The following is a 12,522-nucleotide window of genomic DNA, read 5'->3' on the forward strand; positions in this document are numbered from 1 at the left end:
CACGGACGCACGCACACACGCACACACACACACACACACACACACAATCAGTACCTTCGTATCTGATGGCAGCTCCAGTTGAGGTGACAGTCCCATCTGTGGTGAACTCTACAAACAGGTGACGCCCTGTGCTGACCACGCCCTCGTTGGGCAGGTACTCCACCTCATAGGAGTCGTACACGGGTGGGGAGTCAATGTTGTTCCCATTCTTTATAAGGAGCCTAGAACGCACAACCCAAAACAATGCAGAAGATATAGGGGAGGGAGGTTAGGACACATTCCACTCATTGAGGACTAAGAAAAGGGAGTGGCTGTCTGAAGTGGCGCTCAGCGGCTGTAATAAGCCTGTGATAGTGCTCTCAATAAGACGGCAGCTAGCGGCTTCATTAAATGGCCATTTGTTACCATAGCTTTGAGACACAGTAGTTATGATCGAAAAATGTAATTACTTTTCTGCTCCTCGCGTCAGGGTGGCCTTTGTAGTCCCTCAATTAATTTGCATGAGGGAATCCCATTAATTATTTGAAATTACATGATGCCGTTTCAATTTCATCCTCCAATCCCTTAAAGTTGGAGTTGTTCACTCACATTGATTCGGTGGCCAATCCCGAGCAAGCATGTCCTTGAGTGATTAAGGGCTTAAAGTTAGGTGTTGACAGCAGGAGGTGAGACCTGTCATATCTGGTCCAACTGGCAACTAATTAGCAACCACTGACGAGATGCGCGCACACACACACACACACACACACACACACACACACACACACACACACACACACACACACACACACACACACACACACACACACACACACAATCTGCTTCACTCCAGCTGTCTCTGTCACCTACCTGTCATCGTCCTCAGCCAGAGCCACCTTCTCAAAGTGAACATGGATGCGGTGGCCCTCAGGAGCCTCCAGGACCCAATGACATGTCAAGTTGTTGCTGTAGTTGCCAGGGAAACCAGGAGAGACGATGCGGCCCAGTGTAGCATTTTTAATCATTCCACCACAGGAAGCTGAATGGATGATGGATTTGATGGAAGAGAGAGGGGGATGGAGGGAGATAGAGACAGAGGGTGAGGAGGGAAAAGAAAGATAATGTCAGGAAAAATCAAATAGAACTCATAAATCTGAAGGCTAGGAATGGAAACATATACAGTATGATCAATATCTTTGGAATTCCACAGTGAATATGTGCCATATTGATGTTGACAAAAGACAAGGGTGTATATTTTGAGGGTTTTAGCAGGAAATATGTCATCATTCCCTGTAGAAGTAGGACAAGTCTTTTATTTTTATAGTCTTTTATTTTTATTGGACAAACAAAGAGGGCATTATAATGTATAGTATTTGTATATACTTGTTTGTATCTACAGTAACTTGAATGTCCTGTAGGATAAACAATATGCAGGGGTGAGGCTACTCTTTACTATATAGAACCAGAGGTTTGGAGAGAGGAAGATTCCGTCCCTGTCCCTGGAGAGTCAATATGGCTGGAGCTAACGTATAGTGCCTTCGGAAAGTATTCAGACCCCTTCACTTTTTCCACATTTTGTTGTGTTATAATGGACTCAATTTATAATGGATTCAATTAAAAGAATTTGCCATCAATCCACACACAATGACAAAGTGAAAACAGGTTTTTAGAAATTTCAGTAAATGTATTAAAATTGAAATACAGAAATACCTCATGTACATACGTATTCAGACCCTTTGCTATGACACTCTTAAAATTAGCTAAAATGAAAAAATGTTATCAACAAATCGCTAAGTACGTTGAATTGAGTCCATTTTAATGCAAGATTAATAGTTCATGTAATTTTGGAATTAATATCTTTGTTTTTATAGGGTCTCTAATTTGCATAGGAATCAATTACACACTGTGTGGATCAGGTTGTCATTACAAACTGTCATTACAAACATTACAAACTGCAAATGAAGAGGAACAAAACTGCTCAGGAATGCAACCCTGAGGCCTGGGGAGACTCACAAAAATCTACAAAGTTGAATGGTGGAGAGGAAAAAGCACAGTCGATGGGACAACATCTCAGTCACTCTACAAAATTGGTCTATAATCAAGTGGCCAAAAAGAATCCCTTAATGGAAAATAATCTATCTCATATCCATAATTGTGTTTGCAACAATGAATTCAAGTGATACAGCAAAGAAAGTGGCTGGAAATGTGTTTATTTGATTTTACTACAAAGCATTAAGTTTGGTGCAAATCCAGCACATGGAATGCAGTTTCCGCACCATCTCTCGTGTGAAGAACAACTGCATCAAGTTATGGGTATGTTTGTCACCGGCAGGGACTGGGGAGTTTGCCAGGATCAAGAGAAAATTATGAAATTTGCTGAGTTGGTAGTGACATCCCAATGTACACAGTGTGTAATTATAATATAATTCCTATGCAAATCAGACCCTATAAAAACAAAGATATTAATTCCCAAATTACATGAACTATTATCCTTGAATTAAGATGGACTCAATTCAACTTAGAGTGATTTGATGACATTTTTGCATTTTAGCTCATTTTAAGAGTGTCATAGCAAAGGGTCTGAATATTTATGCAAGAGGTATTTCTGTATTTCAATTTAAAAAAAAACAACGTGTTTTCGCTTCGTCACCAGGGACTGACTGTGTGTGTGTGTGTGTGTGTGTGTGTGTGTGTGTGTGCATGTGTATGATGTGTATATGTGTGTGTGTGTGTGTGTGTGTGTGTGTGTGTGTGTATATGTGTGTGTGTGTGTGTGTGTGTGTGTGCTCCCTCTAAAGAGAGCAGCAGTATCAGTGTAGAACAGCTACAGGGAATGAGAGTGGAGCGGGCAGAGGAGCCAGTACTACTGTTTCAGAGTAGGTGAAGGTTAGCCATGCAGCCCAGTCCTAATGAAGGTAGTCAGGTCCAAATGGGGCTGCTTATGGCCAGTCTCCATAGCACTGCTGCTACTCCCCATGGTGGTAATCAGCCACAAACAGACATGGCCTCGGAACACAACCAATCAACCCTGGGCCAAAGGTGGATGTCAGACCCACACGTAATAAAAGCTCACGCAGGGCCTAACTTTACATGGAGACACATGTCTGCGGACAAGTGTGTATGTTGGTTATGGGTAGATGTACTGTAGATCTGCCCAGACCCACTTGTGATTCTATACGTAGAAACATTTCCCCAGAATGCATCTCTTAGAACCGAACACATTGAAAACTATACCTTCTTGAGAGGAAGTAGGGCTAGTTATGTTAGTTGGCAGGTTACACTGAATGTCTTTGTTTTACAACTGAACTATTGCTCCCTGACAAAGAGTTTGATTAAAAAGTCTGGTGATGAGGGGGGTGGAAAACATAAATAAACTTTCAACAGTAATGAGCCTGGCACCATAGAACACACAATAAACCTCAATTAACCTTTGGGCAGAAGGATCCAAACAACAACAAATCCATTTAAAGAGAGTTTAATTACTTTAATCATTCAGCTGAAATGTTATTTTGCTCAATTGTCAGCTTCTCTGCCATCCTCTAAGGGGCTGGTTGTGACTGCGAGGCTGGATGGATCCTGGGGTTGAAGAGCTGACGTGTGTGTGTGTGTGTGTGTATGTGTGTGTGTGTGTGTGTGCGTGCATCTGTCTGTGTGTGTGTGTGTCTAGCAGGCAGGAAGCAGTTGTCGTGACCTGGCTCTTACCAAGGCACCTGGGCTCCTTCCCGCTCCAGTAGGGGGTGGTAGCATTGCGACAGATGAGCATGGTGGGGCCTTGCAGCTGGTAACCAGTCAGGCACTGGAAGTAGGCCTCTCCCCCTGCATGGAGGTTAGTCACTGACACCTCTCCATTGGCAGGCTCCTTGGGGAAGGCACAGCTCAGCACGAATGCTAGAAAGAGAGAGGGATGGAGAGAGAGAGGGGGGGGGGAGAGAGAGAGATATATTTAGGTTTAATCAGGGATAACTTGTTAGATACTCAAACACACTTATGGGTGCACAAGCACACACACAGACACACATACCAGGGGTGGCTGGTGGAGGTAGAAATCGGAGGATCTTTGTAAGGCATGGAATATAATGAGGAATTTCTCATTTCATTCCATGCATTCCAATGAGCCAACTCCACACACGCATGCACGCACGCACACACACACACACACACACACACGCACACACACACACACACAGAGCAGAGCAGCTAGCGAAGATGCTTAAGGACGATGGCAGATATTTATTTGTTTCTGTATTATTAACATGTTATTTTTCTAATAACACAAACAGACACCGATTCAGACTCAGAGGGAAATGCGCACTCGTCTGTGAAGGTTTGTGGAATTGGGTCAAACAGGGTTGTTTTTCATCAGTCTTCTGCTTGGATGATAAAGACTCCACTCCTGCTGTTGCAATTATTTGTAGTTTAAAAGTACATCTGCAAACAGATTGTGGCATGTTTGCGATGGCTAATGAGTTGCAGTGTGCTGCTACATCTTTGAATGTGGGCTCCGGTATACCAAATGATTGCACAGAACTTATGGAGGAGGAAGAAGACTTGCAGATCAGTTCAATATATCCGAGCAGGTCCTTTTAATGTGACAGTCAGGAGAAGAATTGCCTCTGTTGGAGTTGTCAAGGTGCTTGTGAGTCCAGCGCAGCAAGATGAATGTGCTTCAACTTCCTCCGCGTCCCTCGTCCCTGTCCGTAAACGAATCGTGCTACATGGGATGTATGGTAGCAATCATTAGTTGCCTTGGATGATGGATGGAGCTAACCATGTTGGTAATGGGAGCTATAAAACAGGCTTCTTCTCTCCTTGTCTAAAGCCCACTCAGCTCTCCCTTACTCTTAGTATCGTCTCCCGTAAAAAGTACCTTTCTGGAGTCCAGCACAAACCAAACTAAAACCTTGCACCTATTACGAAAGAAAACGACAACAAAAACAGCCTTTTAAATAACATTGGAAGTACTAAAAAAAAGAAAGAAAGAAAGAAGCGCAAGACGCAGGTGTCTCACTTCAAAGACCAATGCAGACCATAGAACTTCAACAACCGGCAAAAAACTAATGAGACGAGTCGATGAAGTCAAACCTTCCAAAGGTGGGCAGAGCCTGAAGCACTATGGGTGAGAGATTCTAAATCGAAGGGCGCCATGGAGGACCACGACTGTTCAGCGTATCTCCTCATGAATATGATTTGGTGAAGCTGGCGGATCGGAAACGAGCTGTTACTGATCCGTCAGTTAGACAGAATCAACACACAGGTGGAAACATTTCAAACAAACCTATCATACTCACTGCCTCCTTCTGCTTTTAACCAACAAACCCCCCCCCCCCAGCGCACCATAGGCAGCACTAAAAGGCGACAACTGCTGTGGGGCGCTCCCTGTGTGTGCAGTGACTGAGCACGGGAGCATTAGGCTGTCGATACATAAAATGGTTAAGCATTCCAGAACCCATTCAAACGGCATAATCACTGCCTTTTAAATCCCTCTCTCCTCATGACTGCATATGAACATCCACATTAAAGCTAGCAGTTTTACAGCCCACTGCCGCCCGACACGAGGCATTAAGGAAAAGTACACTTCGGAAAGGCAATTTAACACCAAGGCCTCTCCCTCCCTGCCAAAGCACATTTGGATATTAGTGCTGAGTGTAGAGGACGCTCTCTCCCTGAGCAATCAAACTCAATACGAATGACAAAGGCAATGGTTTTTTTACTGTCTTGTGTGTTTAGATGGATTCACTTAGGCTCTTTCTACATACTCTAATTGGACTTTCTCCCCATTGTTGTGTTACGGTTGTATTTTGAAGGGTGTCCTGTTGTTGTTTGATGTACTACAAGTGGCAGTTAGTCAGTGTTGCAGCCGGGCAGCAGCTCTGACGTATGATATGGTGTCCTCATAAACGTGTGTACGACTCTCCTGACTGTAATGGAGCATTAAATCATCGTTTCACCTGGATCACTGTATCATCAGCCGTTCAGGGCTGCAAAACTGACACCCACAGGATATCACCATTCTATTGTTGGCAGTAATACCACTGGAATAACTCTAATAAAGAGTATTATAGCACTAATAAAGAGTTTGGCACTTTGTTGGGTTACACACTGCATGCAAGAGCTCATAGATATTACAGGGTCTACGTCATAACGGACTAACTAGCTACTATGTTTTGATTGTGACAGCTCTACTTTTTTTTTCCTTTTTTTTTTTTACCTCAATATGGAAAAAGGCCGACCCTCCAGGTGTTTTACCACTTAAATCTATTCAATCAAATACCAATCAAGAGTCAATCAATCAATCTTGAATCATTAATCACATCCTGAGGGCATACAGCCTGTTCCAATCAAATGGACCGGGTCATTCTTCCTGCGCTAACATTTTCCCTCGGTAATGAAGCAGCCAAGTCTTCACCGCAGTAAATCAATGAGCCGCAGAGTACGAGTCCAGTCGCCCTAGGTCATCCATTCAATTCATAGTTTATCACTGGCTCCACTGAGCCCAGTCATTGCCATTATCATACCACCATCTCCATCTCATATTGAGCCCTTACAGTGGAGGTGCTGGAGGCGAGGACTTAATGTGTGGATCCAATCCCAGAAGAATTAAATTACATGCCGCCCTCCATTCCATTGTACGTTGTACTGGGCCATAAAGTCTGATTGTTTTGCTATTACAAGTAATGGTTCCATAGTAGATGCAGCCGGGCAGATTAGGTGATGGTAGGGCCTCAGGCAACAGATGCTAGGGTAATGTCCTCTGTTATTCTGCCCCGGTAGAAGGGGGGGGGGGGGAGGGGGGGAGGGGAAGAGAGGAGGTTGTGTTGCCCTGCTCTGAGTGACAGGTACAGTTTTGGGAGTTGGAATTAACATGTCATCTCATCAATGACCATTGCTGCTTCATCAGTGAAAGGTCAATAGGTATTGATGAGGGAAGGTAGACAGGGGATTAACGTGGCTCAGTGACGGTGGTGCCTGCCAGGTTGGCCAGTAGGTCTGGCTGAGTAAAGGAGGTTGGGTGCACACGCAAGAAGCAGGCTCCTCTTTGTTTTTAAGTAGTCATTTATTGACACTACAGCATATCGACACTTTACAGTAGGTTTGGCCACTTCTTTAATGTAAAGTGCTACTGTACCTAACCCTAACCTTAACCCTTATCCTAGGCCTAGTATGAACACACGCAGACACGCACGCACACACACACACACGCACGCACACACGCATGCACACACGCTAAAAAGATCATCACAGATAATGTGAATATTGAGTTGAAATATGACCTCTAACCTGATATGGCAGGTTGAATTAGTTATCTGTAACATATAGATTGCGTGACTTTACTATAGTAAATCAATGTTACTGATTATGACCTGCAATCATTACTGATCCTTAGAAACTAACCACCAGTGACAGGTGACAGGGAAGCCCATAGCACAAGCAGTGATGCATTGTGTGCTGTGGAGACTTCCCTACTGATCAGTACAGAAAGTAACAGGTAACCTCTCATTTACGGGATTGGCCGTAGTCCAAAGTTATTTTTCCTTAATAGCATTTATTGAGCAGTTGACCATTGGAATTGAGTGTTTAACCCAACCACATAAATATCAATACATCAGAGCAAAACTGTGGTCTGTGGCTCTCTCGGTTTGAATTGCTTTTACCCAGGCACAATACTATTGATCTTTGTTTAAGGGTAATGTTTCACCAGAGAGCCAGGGCTCACATATACTTAAAATCAGAATAATTCACCAGCCCTTTTACTTATACTAGCCTCCCAGGGCTGTGTTTGACACTAATGCTGATACTGAACAACAAGACACATGTTCTCGCTGAGCATGTAATCAAACCGGGCACCCATATGGAACACATAACATTCACTATGAGACTAAAAGGGGCAAACCACACATCAGTCAAATGTGAATACAGTGTGTGTGTGTGTGTGTGTGTGTGTGTGTCAGTAGATGGCTTCTTAGCCATGATATTTTCATTGGCCATTCCATGCACACTGGCTTGTTGGTGATAATCACTTATATGACTTGATTTGTCTGGGGTATGGAACCCTGCGTGGTACAGCCATGGGAAGTCTCTCTTAAGACTCCTGCATGTTACATGAGCAGGTCAAAGATGCATCTCTCCCCTTTGGCCTGGGAATTCCTAATGGGATGCAGAGGGAATGTGTTTAGTGCTCTGCTCCGCTCTGCCCATCAGACCTCATTGGGGATAATTGAATGTGATTGACGTGGCTGCAGAGAACATTGGCAGTCAGGGAAATTGGACTGGTATTACTGGAAAATTCGGTCCCATGTGTTATTGACAACACAGTGAATGAGGGGTCTGTGGAAAAAATTTGCTTGCTGATGTAGAGTAAATCATACATGACGGGAAATTGTTTTGAGAAACACAGGTAGTACCATAAACATATATATATATAAATAACAAATATTTATAACAAATATATATTAAAAAAATAAAATAATTTGGGATACAATAAGCAAGCCATCACTTATGTCATTGATGGATGCCCTTTCGTTCCTCTACAGTATATAAAATACCAAAGAACCATGTCTGTACTCTGTACCATCGATAGATCAAAGAACCATGTCTGTACTCTGTACCGGTCGAGATTCAGCGAAAGTCAACTCCTATATGAGGAATCTCATAAGAGGGCTTTGTCAATGTTTGCTTTCTCCAGTAGGTCTGCCTGCTGCCAGAAGGTCTGCCCTGTATAGTCTGTATGCACTGCACACAGTGTTTAACACCTAGGAGTGAGTTTTATAAAGAAGGGGTAGACACACACTGACACACACACACACACACACACACACACACACGCATACATAGTAATCACTCCCCCGAGTGGTAAGAGTGCTGCTAATGCTATACTGCAGCATTCATCAGCCTGTCATCTCAGCGAGAGTGTGCAGTTTTGTGCAGATATTAATGACTGAGGGCTGAGATCCATCTCTCTCCAGATCTGTCTCTTTCTTAACGCCTGTCCCATCACATTTTTCACACCTCATTATAAAAGGACAAGGTGATTGCACACACCACGGAGATGAACACAAATTGAAATATCTCAAAAGATCTAACCGCCGTGATAGCCTTTGGAATTTGCTAGAAAAAGGTAGACGTTTCCGTCATGCTTTAGGAGTATAAATAGATTAGAGAGCATCATTCTAAATTGCTCCAAATGTCCTTCACAGCTGGAGTGTGTGGATATGCATAAAATCATTAATTCAAGGATGATAATATCAAGCATGACTAAGTGATATTGCAATTCGCGTTATATCTACAGGAAAGAAAAAAAACATCTTTGGAAAAGCACCTTCCTTAGGCTCCAAATACAAGGAAACACATTTAGACTATCATTTCAAATTGAGACCAGCTGCTCAGACAACAACATGAGTCCCTTGTCTCACATAGATCCATACATAACACCTTTATCAGCCACTATTGTTGCATTCACGACCATAACATTTTAATGGGCACAGTGTGAAGGCATTTTAAACTGCCATGACGCTTGATATCAATTAGAGTCAATTTAAAAACCTGGCATAACATCAAATACAATACCTAGAGCATTGAATCACTTCAACATGGTGCATTTCGTACCCCAACCATGCTTCATGAGAGGCTGACAGCCTTCCTTTGAAGATTTGTGTGGGTATGTTCATAGCTCAGTGTGTGAGGATAAATCCCTGATTGTTATGCAACCGTTTGTCTGGCGATCAGGGGGAATTATGATGAGGCGGTGGCTTGCTCAACAGGAGGCTCTGCGGCGTCTTTCCCCATATAGGATGATGCTACACAACCAACTCATGGGTGAGCGCCAAGTCATTGACTGAGCACAGCTTTCCTTTTATTGTTGTGAGTGACGCCTTTTAAAGGACCAGCCACCAAGGTTCCACCAACCCAGAGATAGGAACAAAGATCACTCTGTCTTTAATAGTGGTTTTGTCACTTCAGAGTTCATATACTGTGAATCTGCGAATTCATTTCAGCTATGTGTGTAATTGCTTTTACATGCAAGGCCTTCTCACTTGTCTCTGAATCGAAGTTAAGGTCATATATCTCTCCTCTCTCATATTGTTCCATCGCTATTCACCTCTCTTATATGGTTTGTTTGCCTCCATCCTCCAGGGCATAGCCGCTATTCTCCTGTTTCTTTGTGAATTATTGAGAGACATGAATCTTTAATGTTCACCTCAATAAAGCGGTCTGTGCTGCCAGCTCAATGCCGTTCACATTGTCCATACATATTAACGGTGCCGTTTGGAAGGTGTGTGGGAGAGTTGCGAAAGAATAGGGCTCTATATTACCCACTGGTTCATTACAGGGTCCTGCTCTGAGGGAGGCTTTGCTCTCTCCTTCGCAATCCTTCAGAATCAAAAGAACAATGTGAATAGAGTGCACAAAGGTCCCACTTTATTACCTCATTCATACATCTAAGAATGCATTTCACACAGTTACAAATGGGAGTTTCAAATCATAACGGTGTGAAGCGTATTGTATTGTACAATACAACATATGATAGTCCTTTCATGGCTATCTGGGACACACATATGCCTAGCTGCATTCTGAGTCATGATGCACAAGTAGGAATAATTGATCCATTAGAGCCGCAGGAATGCCTCTCATCAGTCACTCACAGTGGACTCAGTCTAACCCACGTCTGACCCACGCCTGAACCCATCCCATCTCTGCTTCACTCTGCTCCTGTGTGGGTGTGTAAAACATCCTGTAGCCACACCAGGTCACAATAGATTGGTTTACTTTGTCTTTATGGCACAAGAAGTGCACAACAGACGTAATAATCAGATATTATGTAAGTTCAATTTATCATAAAACTACTTAAGCAGTAACTGTTTTGTCAGGTTAATCTACTGTTTATGGATGTAAAATGCTTTACTGTACATACTGCTGAAAACAGTTCAAATCTGGGATGTGGTATTAAATGGAGGGCCAATCTGTTTGAAGAGTTCAATAATTACCGCTGTAGTGTCCACGATCTCTGACAAATCACTGCCATTTACTGCTTACATGCCAAAGAGACACAGGAAGGAGTTAAACAGGCAGAGATGTTGTGTTCTATGGGTTCTATTCTAGAGGCACGGTACAATACACTACTCCTCTGCAAGCCTGTCATAGTTCATTAGTTTGCAGAGACAAAAGAATTTGGCTTAACGTTGTTATTGTTTTATTCCCTCTTCCTCCTCCTTCTCGTGTTGTCACATGAAACACAGCGGTGTGATGAGGAAGAGGGGGCCCCGACAGCCCTCTGCTATCTGACAGCCTTGTAAATGTCTATTAGCACAATACTTCTCCCATGTAATTGCACGGCTGAAATGACAGCCCTTGTCATATTTTCAGGCGAACATGAGCAAGCCGTGTTTACAAGCGACAAGAGCAATCAGCATAAAGAGGGCTGGCGAATGCGGGGCGACGCCAGGTTACATTGTGCCATCGTTTCAAAAGCATGTATGGTAAGTGTGCATCAGGTGTCTAATCACATGTACATTAGAGGGAGAGGGGCATTAATGGGGTTAACGCCGAGGTGAGAGTGTTGAGTGGCGGTGTGAGGTAAAGTGCTCATATTCATGACCTCACCTTGGTAACGCAGCAGGAGGGAGCCAGAGCGGGGCTGCTGGTCGCTGCGGAAACGGATGGAGATCTGGTTGCTCCAGCTGCGCACCACGAGGCCTCTCATCAGGACGGACTCGTTTGCCAGGATGGAGGGCTCCCGTCCCCCCATGTCCTCCACAGTCACCGCCTCCCCCTCGGACACGCTCACGTTCAGCACCTGCAAACACACGCAGACACCGTCACGTTCGGCCTGGAGACAAATCGAAAGTCACCAAACAGCCCGCTGATGTTAGTGCTAATTTGGATGCTAAACTATACCTGGTCAGGAACCAATACAACCAGGTGACCAGCTAGATTATATTCTGATTACCACACAGCAGCATGGGAGACTGTATAACTAGGTTATGTCTATCGTAAAATCAGGGGATCAAAATCAGCAGCATTCCTCATTCCATTCCATGCATTATATATAATGAGCCCGTCCTTCGATTTCTACCTCCACCAGCCTACACTGCTTCAAATGTGTCTATGTGATACAATATCCTACCAAACAAGCACAAATACTGCTACTATAATCTATCCCCACCACACCACATCTTACTTTACTACACGTACTCATGTTGTCATAACAGTGTGTCTGGCCCATGGGCTACAGCATGGTCCCCTTGTTCTCCCCCAGCCAGCACAGGCGTATGTGCCCCAGACACCATCACACAACCATGACTACTGGCGATTTGTGTGGTCACAGCTCACATCAGACGGCATTTTAATTCAATTGACACCCCCATCATTCCTGTCTCATTTCAAACCACAGTCAGTCTCTTAAATATTTGCTTTGAAAAATGGGCTGTCTCCTGTTCAATTTCCATTAAAAGCAGCAGGCAGCAGGATGTATTTTATCTGCCCAATTTTTTTCCGGGGGTCTACCGGACAGAAGAATGCGAATTGGAGAGAGACTGCAGAGTTTGC

At 43.7% G+C, this 12,522-nt stretch overlaps 1 protein-coding gene across 1 annotated transcript in view; it reads right to left on the reverse strand.

Annotated features, from left to right (window-relative positions):
• Positions 1 to 12,522, reverse strand: part of LOC310815792 (seizure protein 6-like) — a gene marked incomplete at its 5' end in the record, with an annotated part of 99,814 nt that overhangs the window by 14,265 nt on the left and 73,027 nt on the right. Inside the window, 4 exons of the mRNA XM_083685715.1 lie at positions 55 to 221; positions 850 to 1,018; positions 3,682 to 3,867; positions 11,578 to 11,770. Coding sequence (XP_083541841.1) covers positions 55 to 221; positions 850 to 1,018; positions 3,682 to 3,867; positions 11,578 to 11,770 — 715 coding nt within the window. The remainder of the gene's footprint in view (positions 1 to 54; positions 222 to 849; positions 1,019 to 3,681; positions 3,868 to 11,577; positions 11,771 to 12,522) is intronic.

The sequence above is a fragment of the Argentina silus genome (genome assembly GCF_951799395.1).
Source record: "Argentina silus genome assembly, chromosome: 2".
NCBI classification, from domain to species: domain Eukaryota; kingdom Metazoa; phylum Chordata; class Actinopteri; order Argentiniformes; family Argentinidae; genus Argentina; species Argentina silus.